The sequence below is a fragment of the Macrotis lagotis genome, chromosome 8, assembly GCF_037893015.1.
Source record: "Macrotis lagotis isolate mMagLag1 chromosome 8, bilby.v1.9.chrom.fasta, whole genome shotgun sequence".
Classification (NCBI taxonomy): domain Eukaryota; kingdom Metazoa; phylum Chordata; class Mammalia; order Peramelemorphia; family Peramelidae; genus Macrotis; species Macrotis lagotis.
Window position 1 is genome coordinate 146,074,562 of NC_133665.1, and position 15,257 is coordinate 146,089,818.

Here is a 15,257-nt window from a genome sequence, read left to right on the forward strand (position 1 = left end):
ATCTAAGATTTACAAATATAGCTAACTTTCCATTCTTTATAAATAAAGAGAAATTAAAAAGAAGAGGTGACTCAGAACTAATTCTACCCTAAACAAATGTATAGTATACAATGTTTTGTATGGCATTATGTTTGCTTGTTTCTTTTGGGAGTCTATGGGGGTCCATGGAATATGGACACAAATTAACAATTTGATCTAGTTAGGTTAAAGCTAGTCCATATTCAAATACATATTGGTTATCATCATGAGTATTAGTGTATAAGTAATTCTGTATTAGAAGAGATTTGACTTCAGCCTTCTCTAGGATCCTGTATGTGCTGCTTATTTTATAGTCTGGTTCTTCATTTATACCATGTTCCACCCAAAGGGACAGATTTGCTATTTCTGTTACATCTCTGCCATTGCACAGACTGTGCTTCATGTCAGAAAAACATCACTTTGTTACCTGCTTAGAAAGCCAGATGTTATTCAATCATTTTTTTTTAGTTTTGTTTGGCTCTTTGTTACCCTTTTCTGGGGTTTTCTTGGCAGAGATACTGGAGGGGTTTGCCATTTCCTTCTCCAATTCTTTTCATAGATGAGAAATCTGAAGCAAACAGAATTAAGTGACTTGCCCAGTATTACACAGTAAAGCGTCCGAGATCAATTTTCGGCTCAGGTTTTCTCCTGGTCTGGTATGATATCCACTGGTCTATCAGCCTGCCCTTTTAGAAAAGCTAGCTCCCTTCAAAGTTTAGGCCAGTTTCATATATTAGGCTTTTACTGATATCATCAGTTGCTAGTCAAACCTCAAAACTGATGTATGTTCATGTTATTCCTCTTTTGAATTACTTTCCTATCTCCTTGATATTTCTCCTGTATCTTAAATCACTTAAAACAACCTGTTGATTGACAATTTGTTAAAATACTCATGATTATATACTGAGGTATGAAAGGATGTTTGTCCTTGTTTTGTCACATTTCCTGTTTCTGTTAAATGTCCCTTTCCACTGATTTTTTTTTTTTTTTAGATTTTTCAAGGCAATGGTGTTAAGTGGCTTGCCCAAGGCCACACAGCTAGGTAATTATTAAGTGTCTGAGGTCGGATTTGAACCCAGGTACTCCTGACTTCAAGGCACGTGCTCTATCCGCTGCACCACCTAGCTGACCCCCTTTCCACTGATTTCTAATGAAATTTCTAATGCATTTTTGAATGCAATTTCTTGAGTAAGTTCCTGGAAACTTAGCACAACATATACATTATTTTCTTATCCCAGAGGTCTTCACTTATTTCAGATTCAAAAAAAATCTATTCTAGATCTTTAGAGCTATCAAATCTGATCTCCAGATAAGGGAGATTTTCCTTCTGGATTTCATGTCTTTAAATAGTTTCGAGAAGTTTGAATTTATTTCTGCACAGGTCCTTTAGCTGACACCTTCATGAAATACACTCTAACTAAAAGGGGGGAAAGAACTGAAAATATTTATTGCAGTGAATAAAAAAGTTAACCAAAGTCTTTTATTGATACATTCTTGGACAATATCACAGATTTGAAAGAGAATGGAAGGGGGGAGTTTCGCGGCACGGGTTGATCCACTAAATTGGCACATAAGCAGCAAGATTAACGAAATTACTTCTTACAAACGGTAAAAAACATACATGCTTTTTTTTAAAGTTCTTATCACACTGGTCAGTCATAGAGGGGCATCAACAAAACCTCAAGACATGAAAAAGCCATAGTCTTTCTTCCAAATACCTTAATTATTAAAATTATTGCAAAATATTCATATACCCTAATTAAAGTAACAAAATTGAACACAAATACAAATATCAAACATAAATTTAGAACATGTACTGTAAGATACATTACTGGCATGCATTCCAAATATCAAGACCTCTATTCAAGTCCGCCAATCCCTTTATTTTTTCTCATCCTTGCAGCCTATCACACTGAGGATAGATAGGTGGGGCATACTTTCTCAGCACAGTTTTTGGTCTTTAAATATCTTTTTTTTCTTAAAAAAAATAACATATATGATCTGCTGTGGTACAATAATAAGAATTATACAGTAATGTACAGATATAGTTTTTGTCTGCCGAGATTTGTGTTTGCTTGTTTCCAAATAATCTGTCATCTGAGAGAGTAGGGTTCTGAGAGAACTGGGCTTTCAAAACAAACAGTGAACTTGGATACAACATTAGATGGCAATATGCAAAAAATCCTCACAAACTGTACAGAAAGTTTCAAAACCTTGCAGTCTGGAAGTACATACATAGAAAGACAGATTTGCCCCTGCAAAGTCACTGCTGCTCAATGCAGTTCACCCATAAGGAGCCTGGGACTTAAGTTTCGTACCTCCTAGTCATAGAAAAGGCCCAAGATCACAGCCCAATGGCAGTGCTGATGCCAGTGACTTATTAAGCCAAGATAAATTAAGGATATTTCAGAAGCAGCTGTTTAGGATACTTGGATCCTCTAACGTTGGTCTCCAGTAACTGCCTGGCCGTTAAACTCCTCCGATGATGGTATGCGGCAGGACAGGAAGAGTCCTTTGCCAGGTTGGGTGACTGAATAACTGAAGATCTCCAACCTCCTCCTTTACTTCGGATGGAACGGGTTAGATTACCAGATTATTATAACTGACGTACTTCTTTTTTGCAGCAGGGCCTGAAAGAGAAAAGCAAAATAGGAACACAAATCACCTAGAGCTAAGTCTCCATTTACAAAGGTAAAGTACTACCATCATTCCCCAATAGGCAAGATTCCTAAACTGAATGGAACTTCAGCAGCCATATAGACCAATCCTATCTCTAACAAAATTCCCTCTTCTGCTTACTTGAAAAGAGAACATTGAGCCAGGCACAACTTGAAGGTTCTAATGAGGGGGGAACTGCAAGTCATGTAGCAACTTGTTCCACATCCGAATAGTCCTAATTGCTAAAATTGCTTTTCCTTGTATCATTCTTTTTTTGTTTGTTTTTTATTTTGGTAAGGCAAATGGAGTTAAGTGGCTTGTCCAGTGTCACACACCTAGGTAATTATTAACACCTAGCCACCCCCACTTATATAATTCTTAATCTATTTTTTTTTAGGTTTTTGCAAGGCAAATGGGGTTAACTGGCCTGCCCAAGGCCACACAGCTAGGCAATCACTAAGTGTCTGAGACCAGACCCGAATCCAGGCACTCCTGACTCCAGGGCTGGTGCCCCATCCACTATGCCACCTACCTGCCCCAATCTACTATTTTTCAAACTTCTACCTTCTTCATAGTTTGGGTTATTGGAAAGAAATAGAACAAACCTAATTGTCTAACTGACAGCTAGAAATTCATTCAACAGTTTACAATGCTTACAATGTTGGAGATGTGAAAGAAAGGGGAAATGGTAGGTATGGAAGATTTATCTTTCAGAAGTAATATAGGAGGTAGGCATTTTGCATATCTCAGTATACACAGATGCTATTTTTTAAAGTTAATTTTTGAAAATATACTGGATTTTTCTTTTTTATTGATATTTTATTTTTCCAAATACATGTTATGAAAGTTTTTTCAACATTCATCCATATGCATATGCATATATTTAAGTTATAAAATTTCCTTCTATCCTCCCTTCCTAGTCCCCTCCCCTCCATGGACAACAGTAAGATTAATATTATACATACACTTTTGTGTAAAACATGTTTACAGATTAGTCATTTTCAGTATGAGGAATTAGGATTAAGTGAAAGAAATTCATAAGAGATATTTTTTAAAGAGTAAAGGGTTCTCTTTTTTGTTTTGTTTTTCTTCCTCTGGAAGGGAATAGCATTGTCCTTAGTCAGTGAATTCCTTTATAATCTCAATTCCATTATTATCTCAAATCAGTAGACTCTGGGGTTCCCTGACCCTCTTCTGAAATGTTCATCCCATTTCCAGATTTGGGAATTCCCCCTTTCATGTCCAATGCTGTGACATCATCTGGATAGTAATTAATTCGTACTCACCTTAGAGACAGTCCATATTGTCAGAATATGTTACTACATGACTATAACTCATTGATATACATAGAATAACTATCTTTCCTCGGAAAATATATTGGTGATAATTTGGATTCATTTCAAATTAAGTCAAACTAAGCGGTGCCTATCATTTCAACATCTCATACAAATTATCATAGATTTGGTTTTATAGCATCATTCTCTATAGGTCCCAAAAAGGTAATTAAAGAAAATAGATTGCATTAAGATTTTAAACCAACTTAAACTTCTCATGTGCCTTAACTGTTATATCTAACATCTAACAGTGGTGTTTAAAAAATACACATAAATTTCATGCTGTGACACTCATTCTTCCCCTATTTGATGAAGCAGTTTTAAACATTTCAAGTCATACTATATTAAAAAGCAAGATATCAATATCCCAATTAGTCTTTGACATCTTGACAGAGTTTACACTTGCAAAAATATAAGAGATAAGAGACTGCAATGATCTGTCGATCAATGACTAATACTTAAATCAGTAACTTATATATTATAAGCATCAGGGAAAGAGACCAAAAGAAAAATCATTCCTGCCCTCAAAGAGCTTACATTCTATCATATATGAAAAATGCATGTGTAACAAATACAAGGGTAATAATATTTAGAGGAGCCCTATCTATTGATACTGCATTTTCTTAGTAGTTGAAGTCACAGTGGATTTTGAATATATTTGGTGGTAAGGAAAGTCTTGTTTTGCATTTGTCATTGCAGTTCAATTGGGGGAATAAAATTGTTGTAAAGAAGGAAAAATAGAGGATATGGAGCTAGAACACTTATGTTCAAATCCCATCTCAGGTACTCGTTACCTCCCTGTGAATGTCTCATTCCTTTGTCTGCAAAAAGGGGATAACATGACTTGAGTATCTCACAGGTTAAGATGATACATGCATTATTTAAATGTATAAGCTTCAACAGCATTTCTAGCAAACCTTAGTCAAATGTCACAAAATAAATTTTCTGGAACGATTTGGATCAGCTGCCTTCACAGCAAAGGAAAATAAACAAAAACATACTCCTTTCCTTACCTAAATAGGAGGTACCCCTTTCCCCATGGCAGAATTTAAAGTATACTATATACACCTTTTTGAGAAAAGAAAAACCAACTTTTTGGTTTTTTTTTGCATGGATTTGACCTTTGTGCCCAAAGGAAAAATCTGTAAATGTTCTAAGATCATTCATGTGTTCACCATTTACTAACTAGGAAACCTGTGGGATCTGCATTTTGGTGATGAATAGGTTTAGGTTAAGGTACTGCTGTGACTCACTTCAATGCTATAGATTTCACCCAAGGAAATGCAACAATGAAAACAAGAATTCACTATTTCTTCAGTAGAGTGTGTATGGGTATGTTTATTTAAATAGACTAAAAAAAGGGGGGGGGGTTTTGAGGGGATGATGGATTTTCTGTTATATTTAAGTATTTCAAGAATGTCTAGAGATAAATAGTTTATTTTACTTCATATATATGCATATATACAATTCATGTAGACATATACACATAAACATATATGCATATATTATTTTACATAAGTGGGTATATACAGCATTGTGTATGTGAATATGCATATATTGTGTGAAAACACATAAATTATTTATCTATGTATATATTTATATGTGTGGGTACATGTGTGTGTGTATATCTTTATATTTACATATATAGAGATAGATATTGATAAATATCTCTATGTGTCTTTTGCCCAACCAAAGCCATTGAGAGATGAAGGGAACAAAATTTTATCTATTATCAATTTTTCCTACTCTTTAGCTCTGGAATATCAGTGTGTAATGTCATTAAATTTACCTAAATTGACTTTCACATAAAAGTACTCCAAAATTCTATATGTATTAACTTTTCCCATGCTACACACATACAATAAAGATACATATATACCTATGCACAAGCCATATTTAGGTTAATTTATGAGGATTTCAAGAGTAAATGTTTATTCACTCTGAGTTTTTCAATCACTAAAGATTAAGCAAAATTATTCTTTTGTAGTTATCATTGCAGTCAGAAGTATGTTTTTTCTCTTTTTTTGTCAGAAAATTGCCTTTAGCAGATAAAGAGTAAGAAGCCAAACAAGGGACAGCTGTTTGATATCTTCATTCATTAATTTCCATGCAACATTTAGAGAACAGTAGAAACCACACATTTTGGAAAGATTTTCCCTAAATTCAAAATCCATTATTTAATGACATTGCTAACACTAATGGTGGTGAATTATGAAGCAAATAAGATGTAAAACCACAGAGAAATCAATTTGCTCAAAGAAAGTCATTCACAAAAATCACATTAATATGTTTTTATTTGAATACAGAATTTTTAAATACTTCTTAAATATCTCACGGAAGACAGTCCTCTTTGCTTTTGACTATCAGTCTCTGTCTCTTTTTCTCTGTCTATTTAAAAAAAAAGGCTGGAAGACATTGACATATTTTTTCCTCATGCTAATTTTCTCTCCCTTTTGACACAATATTCATAACAGTGGGTAACAAACAAATACCTTAACCTTCTCTCACTAATGTTTTGAGGACAGATCACCAAACTCTTCCCAATGCCTTCCATTATAGAAGGCAAAAATTCTGATTATTCTATCCTGGTTTACAACTTCACAGAACAAAAATAACTTCTAGTATTCCATACTCCCCTCCCCACTTTCTTGCCTCCTTTTGGTATTATCTCTTTCTTTAGATTGCAAGTTGGTTGAGGGCAGAGGCTGTCTTTGCTTTTTTTTTTCTTTTATTCTATTCTTCCTATCCTCCCTTTTTTAAAATTGTGTCACCAGTACAGTGCCAAGTCATTAGGTGCTTTTTGAATATTTATTGGATTGGATAGGAATAGATGGTAGGCCTTAGAGAGGCTTATACACAATCTGCAGTTGTGAAGTAAGTATGTACAACGATACAAAATCAGACCTTGAAAGCAAGACATGCCTCTAAGTTATGTTTATATGCAAACCAAAGCTTAAAAAATAGGAAGCTATAATCAACCCATGTATTATATTGAATATATGACACTAAACAGTATTTTAGGCTATATTTTTTTTCTTGTTGAATCAACTAGTAATGTTGATTTTCACCAGAGCCAGTCTTAGATATGGTATTTTTGAAAATGGTCCTCAAAAGCATTAAGGAATAAGAATATTATTGGTGTACTTTCCTGGCTATTGCAATATCCTATCAACATTTAAATTGAGGTATTATAGTGGAGTGGCAGATTTTTGGATTTAAGGTCAGACAAACTGGATTCACATCTCACCTCTAACTCCTGTGTATGATCATAGGCAGTTCACCTTAACTTCTTTGCTCTCCAATTTCTTAATCTTTGAAATAGTTATAGTAGCGCCTACTTCATTGGATTATTGTGAAACTCAAATGAGGCAATGCAAGTTTTAGAATGAAATGCTAATTCCCTTTGTATTTAAATATGATATTCTGGAGCTTATCAAAAAGCTTTATATAAATTATTTCTATTTATATAGATTTTTATATAGGTTATTATTTTTAAGATTATATAGATTAATTTATATACATTATTATAATTGATCTTCATTCTGATTCCATGAAGTGTTAGATTTCTAATTTTATATATTAGCTTTGTGACCTTGAACAAAATAGCAAGCCTCTCTGTGTTTCAGTTTTCCTTGGGAAAAATCAATGGGCTTAGATCTGAAAGACTGAATTTGAATTCTAGTACTGACATCTGAATAATTCTGTGACCTTAAACAAGAGAGTAAACTTTAAATTTGAACTCAGGACTCTTAATATCAAAACCAATGAATGTCACCAGAAGGTGGAGTCACATGCCTCTCATCACATAATCAGTAAATGGGAGAACTGAGACAAGAACTCAACTCTCAGAGCTCCCAAACCTGAGTATGACCAAGCAGTTTGTGTGATACTTGCAACTTTCTCTGGTTACTTCTTGAGTTTTAGGATGGTTGCTCATCTTGCCAAGCTTTCATGTTGACCTATTTGTTGCTATAAATGATCCTTTATGAGTCTGAGCTTTGTTCTTCACTAAGATATTTGGTATTGATTCCTTACAAATTCTACATAGAGTTACATATATGCACATGTCTTTCAAGTTAGAGTGTGAATTCCTTGAAAGCATGTGCTATTTTATTATAAAGAAGATGGCATCTGGAAAATAGTATATTCTAAATAAATGTTTGCTGATTAATTGAAATGCCTTTAAAGGCTTCCATAGTCCCAAAACACCAAATCCAGAAGTATCAAGTAGCTGAAGGTACTGAAATATCCTAACAAGATATGGGAAAAAAGATTTGTTCCAGGAACCAAGAAACTGGTTATGATATATCAGTTGCACCTCAACTGTTTTATTTCTTTTCTCTTGATGAAATTACTTTACATTTGTCTTGAATATATTTTGTATAGACTTTTATCTGAACTATGATCCTAGTCAATTCCTCTTACTCTTCAACCAAATAGATTACGGAATATGATGCCCTTGAGTAGAGACATTGTCATTTTATTCACAGAGTCACACACAGTACCTGCTACATGATAGGGACTTTATGAATAATTGTTGAGCACAGTTGGATATAGAGCAGGGACATAGTAAATACTAGATTAATTGATTTGCCAATGTGTTGATGTGTTTTGTCTGACTATTGTTATAAGGAATTGTTATAAGTACTTCAGATTAGAGTTAGGTGGTAATATGAACTGATGGGTAATAGTATGAATAGGAAAAAATGTTATTTTATTCACTGAAATTATTTTAAATATAAATTATTAAACAACTTTATGTGACTGCATTGTTTTCAAGAAAACATTTTATTTAAAATAAAACAGAAAAAAAGAAACTCATTCAATTCATTCAAATTGTACTGGGGTGCAATGGGAATGAGAAGAGAAATAGGCAACTCCCTAAACAAAATATTCTACTTAATCCTAACAAGGCACCCAACAGAGCTGTGCAAGCACGCTCTCTTTTTTAAAAAGATTTTAATTATTTCGAGTTTTACAATTTCCCCCAATCTTACTTCCCTCCCCCACCCCCTACCCCCACAGAAGGCAATTTGCCAGCCTTTATATTGTTTCCATGGTATACATTTCTCCAAATTGAATGTGATGAGAGAGAAATCATATCCTTAAGGAAGAAACATAAAATAAAAAAGATAGCAAGATTAGACAATAAGATATCAGGTTTTTTTTTTCTAAATTAAAGGTAATAGTCTTTGGTCTTTGTTCAAACTCCACAGTTCTTTCTCTGGATACAAACTACCCCAAATTGTCCCTGATTGTTGTGCTGATGGAATGAGTAAATCCATCAAGGTTGATCATTGCCCCCATGTTGAATGTTTTTCTGGTTCTGCTCATCTCACTCAGCATCGGTTCATGCACATCCTTCCAGCTTCCCTGAATTCCCATCTCTCCGGGTTTCTAATAGAACAATAGTGTTCCATGACATACATATACCACAGCTAGGCATGGCCTCTTTTAATCAGTTTGAGTTTCTAGACACAGTCAAAATCTTTCCAATTATCTCCGTTATTGTATCATTAAAGTCATTGCTTTTGAGAAAATTGAATAACATGCCAGCCATCACTTCACTACTGAAGCCCAGGTTGGCTTGTATTGTCAAGAAAGGGAAGCTTTCCTTGACCAAGTCATACAATGAACAGTGGGATTATGAGAAAGGGAGAGAGAAAATATAAGGAGAGAGAAAGACAAAGCTGGAGACAGATTTAGAGACAAACAGAGAGACAGAGACAAACAGAGAGACAGAGACAGAAAGAGACAGAGACAGAGAGAGAGAGACAGACAGAAGGACAGAGAAACAGAGAGAAACAGACAGAGAGACAAATATAGAGATAGAGGAACAGAGACAGAAAGAGAAACAAAGAAAAAGACACACAGAGACACAGAGACAGAGAAACAGACAGACACAGAGTGAAAAAGAGAGAGACAGAGATAAAGTGACAAAGACAGAGACAGAGAGAGACAGATGAGAGAGAGAGACAGGACAGAGAAACAAAGAGACAGAGACACAAAGACAGAGACAGAGAGATAGAGAGACAGACACAGAGACACAGATACAGGGAGTTAGAGAGACAGAGAAAGAGATAGAGCCAGAGAAACAAAGAGACAGAGAGAGAGAGAGAGACAAAGACAGCAACAGAGACACACAGAGAGAGAAACAGAGACAGAGAGACAAATACAGAGACATGGAGATAGAGAGAGAGATAGAGAGACAGAGAGATAGAGGAACAGAGAGAGACAGAAAGAGAAACAAAGAAAGAGACACACAGAGACAGAGACACAGAGAGAGAAACAGAGGGAAAAAGTGAGAGACAGAGAGAGAGACAGATGAGAGAGAGAGACAGGACAGAGAAACAGAGAGACAGAGAGACAAAGACAGAGACAGAGAGATAGACAGAGACAGAGACACAGATACAGAGAGTTAGAGACAGAGAAAGAGATAGAGTCAGAGAAAGAGACAGAGAGAGAGAGAGAGAGAGAGAGAGAGAGACAAAGACAGAGAGACACACAGAGAGAGAAACAGAGAGACAGAAGGACAGAGATACAGAGAAAGACAGAGACACAGAAACAGAGAGACAGATGAGAAAGAGAGATAGGGACAGAGAAACAGGCAGAGAGACAAAGAGAAACACATGCACAGACAGAGACGGACGCACACATACAGAGACAGAAGAGATAGAGAGACAGAAGGACAGAGAAATAGAGAAACAGAGACAGAGAAAGAGAATGAGAGACACAGAGAGAGACACAGATGAGAGAGACAGAGACAGAGAGACAGAAAGAGAGAGAGAGAGAGAGAGAGAGAAGAAAGTTTTAGATATTCTATGACACTGCTGCAAAGCATTGTTATCACCATCTCACCTCTCAATTGTAGTCCTTAACATCACTACCCTCTTTTTACCTTTAACCACCCAAGTGAAGCCAAAACAGTCTGACTGAAATTGAAAAATTTGTGTTTATTTCCATGGAGAAAAGAGAAAATAAATGCTCCAGTGTTCCTAAGAAAATCTAATTTGTTTTATAATATGTAAGACATCGAACACTGGTTGACATGCTTCTTAAAAGATTCATTTGTAGCACATCTGTATCAAAGCCAAGGGAGAGAGTCTCTATTATAGAACATTTAGGAACTGGACTGCTATTTCTAGTTAGATTCTGAGTAATTTGATTGCTTACTGTACTTTTGAGTTGGTTCTACTATTTGGGGTGGAGTGAGGCTGGGGGGATATTTCTTCAAAATGACTGTGTCAGGTTTTCCATTGATAGATTTTTTCCCCTGCAGTCTGGTGCATTGGAACGAATATTCAAGTGAGAAGACAACAGACAGCCTTTTCCTGATCACCTCTTCATGCCTTCCCTCCCAGACCACCTTATCTTTAACTAGCATGTGTGTATGTGTGTGAGTACTTTCACAAATTTAAAAACAAACAAAAAATAAATTAATTAAAAAATAAAGCCTTTAAGATTTATATTTCTTTTACACATGTCCACATGACCATATACTTATGAATATTTACAAAAAGTAATGCAAAGACTTTGGGCCATAGTGAAGTACCCAGACGTGCCAGGTACTCGGAGGCATGGCACAAAACACATGAGGCAGCTTCCCTTTCAAATCATTATTCTTGACCCCTGGGAGTTTAGCTGCTACAATCCTGCTAAGAACTGCAATAATATTGTTCATTTGTTTCCGTTGTGTCTGACTCTCTGTGATCCTATTTGTGGTTTTCTTTGCACAAGGTGGAATGATTTACAATTTCTTTTTTTCAGATGACTTTACAGAAGAGCAAACAGGTGAACAGGGTTCAATGACTTGCCCAGGGTCATCCAGTCAATATGTGTCTGAGGATATATTTGAACTCAGGAAGATGAGTCTTTCTTATTCCAGGTCTGACCCTCTATACATCATGATGCCACTTAACAATTAAGAACTGTAAAACCATTCACCTTACTGCAATTATGGCCTTGATGCCTGTGTAATTTTGCTTCCTCACCTGTGAAATGAGAATGCTAACAGATCAGCCTATCTCACAGAGCTATTTTGATAACAAATGAACTAATAATATATGTAAACATATTTCATAAACTATAAAACTCTACATGCAAAGGATTTGTATATAAGTAACTATATTTCAACCTTCCTAGGCATTACTTAGTATATCTAGCTAGCTGCTATCTATTTATAGATTAGGCTTATTATTGTACTTTAATTTATAAATTTATTCTCATAGGTGAATAAGGTTAATGCATATTATGTAGCCATATGATTCAGCAAAATATCAGGAGGTTTCCTTCTTTCTCAGAAACAGATGAAAATATTTTTATTTAATTAGATAAAAATCTTCAATGTTAACATCTCTACTATCATTTACAGTTGTACAGTATTTTAGAAATCATGCCTTTTTCCAATAACATTGTGCATTGATGCCTTATTAGTGATTTTGAGCAAGACCCATCTAACGAGAAGGCTGGTAACTTTATAGGATGATGATAGGGGTACTGGAAGAGATACTCTATTCAAAAGCATCTCCACAAACCCTACTCAGCAATATAAGTAGTTCTTAATTTCTCACTTTAGATTAAGGACAGCTAGGTGTTGCAATGGATAGAGCACTGCACTGGCTTGGATTCAAAAAGACAGGAGTTCAAATCCAGTCTCAGATACTTGACTCATACTAGTTGTGTGACCTTGGATAGGTCACTTAACCCTGATTGCCTCACATCCAGGGACATCTCCAGTCATCTTGATTCATATCTGGCCACTAGATCCAGATGGTTCTGGAAGAAATAATGAGGTTTTTGACTTAACACAGCACCCCCTCCCAAATCCACTTCATGTGCTTTTCACCCTCATGTTGTGGTCTTCTTTGAAAAGGAAGGACAAGTATGATTATTATTACTACTTTAGAATAAGATATGGCTATTGAACTCTAAGTATGTTTTTAAGGCTATATGTATGTATGTGCACATTATACATATATATGCATATACATATATATGTTCTTGTTGTAGATGTATTTTATTCATGTTCAGCTCTTTGACACCATTTGGAGTTTTCTTGGCAAAAATAATTGAGTAGTATTCCATTTCCTTCTCTGATTTATTTTACAGTTGAGAAAACTGAGGCAAACACAACTAAGTCACTTGCCCTGTGTCACACAGCCAGTGAGTGTCTGAGAACAGATTCTTTTAACTCAGGAAGATGAGTCTTCCTAGCTCTAGGCCTGGCATACTATCCACTGCTGCACCAAGCTGCCCATAGACATTCATATACACATATGGATATAAGTATATACATATGTGGATATAAATATATATATTTATAAAAATCTATCTAAAATCAATCTGTATCTCTATCTACCTATCTAATCTATCTAAATCTCACTTCCCCTTTATAACAGGATATTACCAGACAGCTAACTTTGTGAGAATGGAAATTTGGATAGAAGAGAGGGCAGTATTGACTAGAGAAGCAGGTCTTGGATGAGTTGATGTTAGAAATGAAAGTCAATGAGTGTCTTGGGATAGAAGGGTGGGAGGAAAATGAGGAGAAAGACAAAGACAGGAATGTGCAAGGTTAACAAAATTTCACTGTCTTTACAGTGCTATCTTTGTCACTGGTTGTCAGAACTGGATTAAAAAGTTGATCAGAGTGGAGACATAATTACAATCAAATCGATCTAATTGAATGAATGTTTCAAGATATGTGACTCAATACCTACTTGTCAGACTGTGGGGAAATCCCTCCCCTCAGGTCTTCACTTTGCTCATCAGTAGATAAGAATAATAAAATAATAGTAGCTATTGCTTCCTTTTCTAATCTTCCAAGAATCAAAGTGATCTTGGGAGAGTTTGTTAAAATTATGTGTATCAATCGTAGCATGTATCAATCATGCTATGGCATTTAAAGATTCGAAAGATCAGAATCCTTCAAACAAATTTAAAGGTTAAATTTTCAGGTTTTCTCTTGAAACTTTCTTATATTTGTCATATTATGGCTATCTCCTGTACCAGAGAATATATGTGTTCTCCCCCGCCCCAGTGACCCTCCTATTATTAACTGCCTTCTTCCTCTTCAATGCATCAAAAATTTTTGCTGCAGTTTCTATGGAGAGTAGGCACCTATGTAGGCACCATCCTTTGGGCTGGAGGAAAGGTTGGATCTGTTAGACTGTTACTTCAACAGTTAGCAGGCAGCTAGTAGGTAAGAAAAAAATGTGGTTCTAATATGAAGTGCTAATAAAAAAAAGGCCTCAGGCTTTGACAAAGATGTAGGGAGAATAGTGATTTTTCAAGCAGAAATATGTGACCAAGACTGGTAGACAATCTGCCCCTCTAGTCTTACTAAAAAGAAGACTCATCTACCTGTTTCCAGACTGAGGTCAGGAGTATACATAGGATAATAAAGGATTTTTTTCCCCACTAACTCAAACAATAGACATATCTGAGAGGGAAAGCACAGAGGAGAGTATCATTAGAACAGTGGAAAGGGGCATGGAGATGTCCCCAGGGGATAAAGATCTGGAGCCAGAAAATCTCATTTTCCTGAGTTCAAATCCAGTTGAAGACACCTACTAGCTTTGTGACTCTGGGAAAGTCACTTAATTTGATTTGCTTCCATTTCCTCATCTGTAAAATGAACTGGAGAAGGAAATGGGAAACCACTTCCATAGGTTTGCCAAGAAAACCCCAAAGGAGTTGTTAAGAACTAGCTAAGACTGAAGGACATCTAATGCTCTGCAAAGGAGAAGCAAGAAGTAATTTTGGGACTAAGAAAGGTTTTACAAAGATACAGTATCATTGGCTCCAATGATGAATTTCTAACTCTCCCTAAAGGTCTGTTTATCTGTAGGACAGTATGTCTTTTGTGTCTGAGGGAATTTTTCCTTGCTGTTTTTCAATCCTGCTATGGCATTTAATCAATGCTTATTTTTCTAGCATTATAACATACTCTGATACAGTTTGGGCAAAGAAAAGTATCAATGGGAACTCATGGTTTGAGGTTTTGAATGAACATTGCCCCATGGCTGGTTTACTCCTGAGGTTAACGTTTAGCTGTGAACACTTGAGAGTGATCTAAGTTACCTTCTTCACCATTAACATTATCATAACACAGATGATGGCATTACTTTGTTGCATTCCAGATACCAATAATAATTTTGGGAGGTCATCTGTGATGGGTAAGGAGGAAGGCAATAAATATTTTTATAGAATATCCTGTGTGCTGGGCATTCCTAATCTCTTTTTACA

At 35.6% G+C, this 15,257-nt stretch overlaps 1 protein-coding gene across 3 annotated transcripts in view; it reads right to left on the bottom strand.

Moving 5' to 3' along the window:
- Positions 1–1,554: 1,554 nt before the first annotated feature.
- The window catches only part of GRM7 (glutamate metabotropic receptor 7), a 1,085,204-nt gene continuing 1,071,501 nt past the window's right edge, over positions 1,555–15,257 (bottom strand). For all 3 annotated transcript variants that reach the window (XM_074196076.1, XM_074196078.1, XM_074196077.1), the window contains one exon: positions 1,555–2,648. In XM_074196076.1, the coding sequence (XP_074052177.1) occupies positions 2,599–2,648 (50 nt within the window). In that variant the 3' untranslated portion in view covers positions 1,555–2,598. The remainder of the gene's footprint in view (positions 2,649–15,257) is intronic.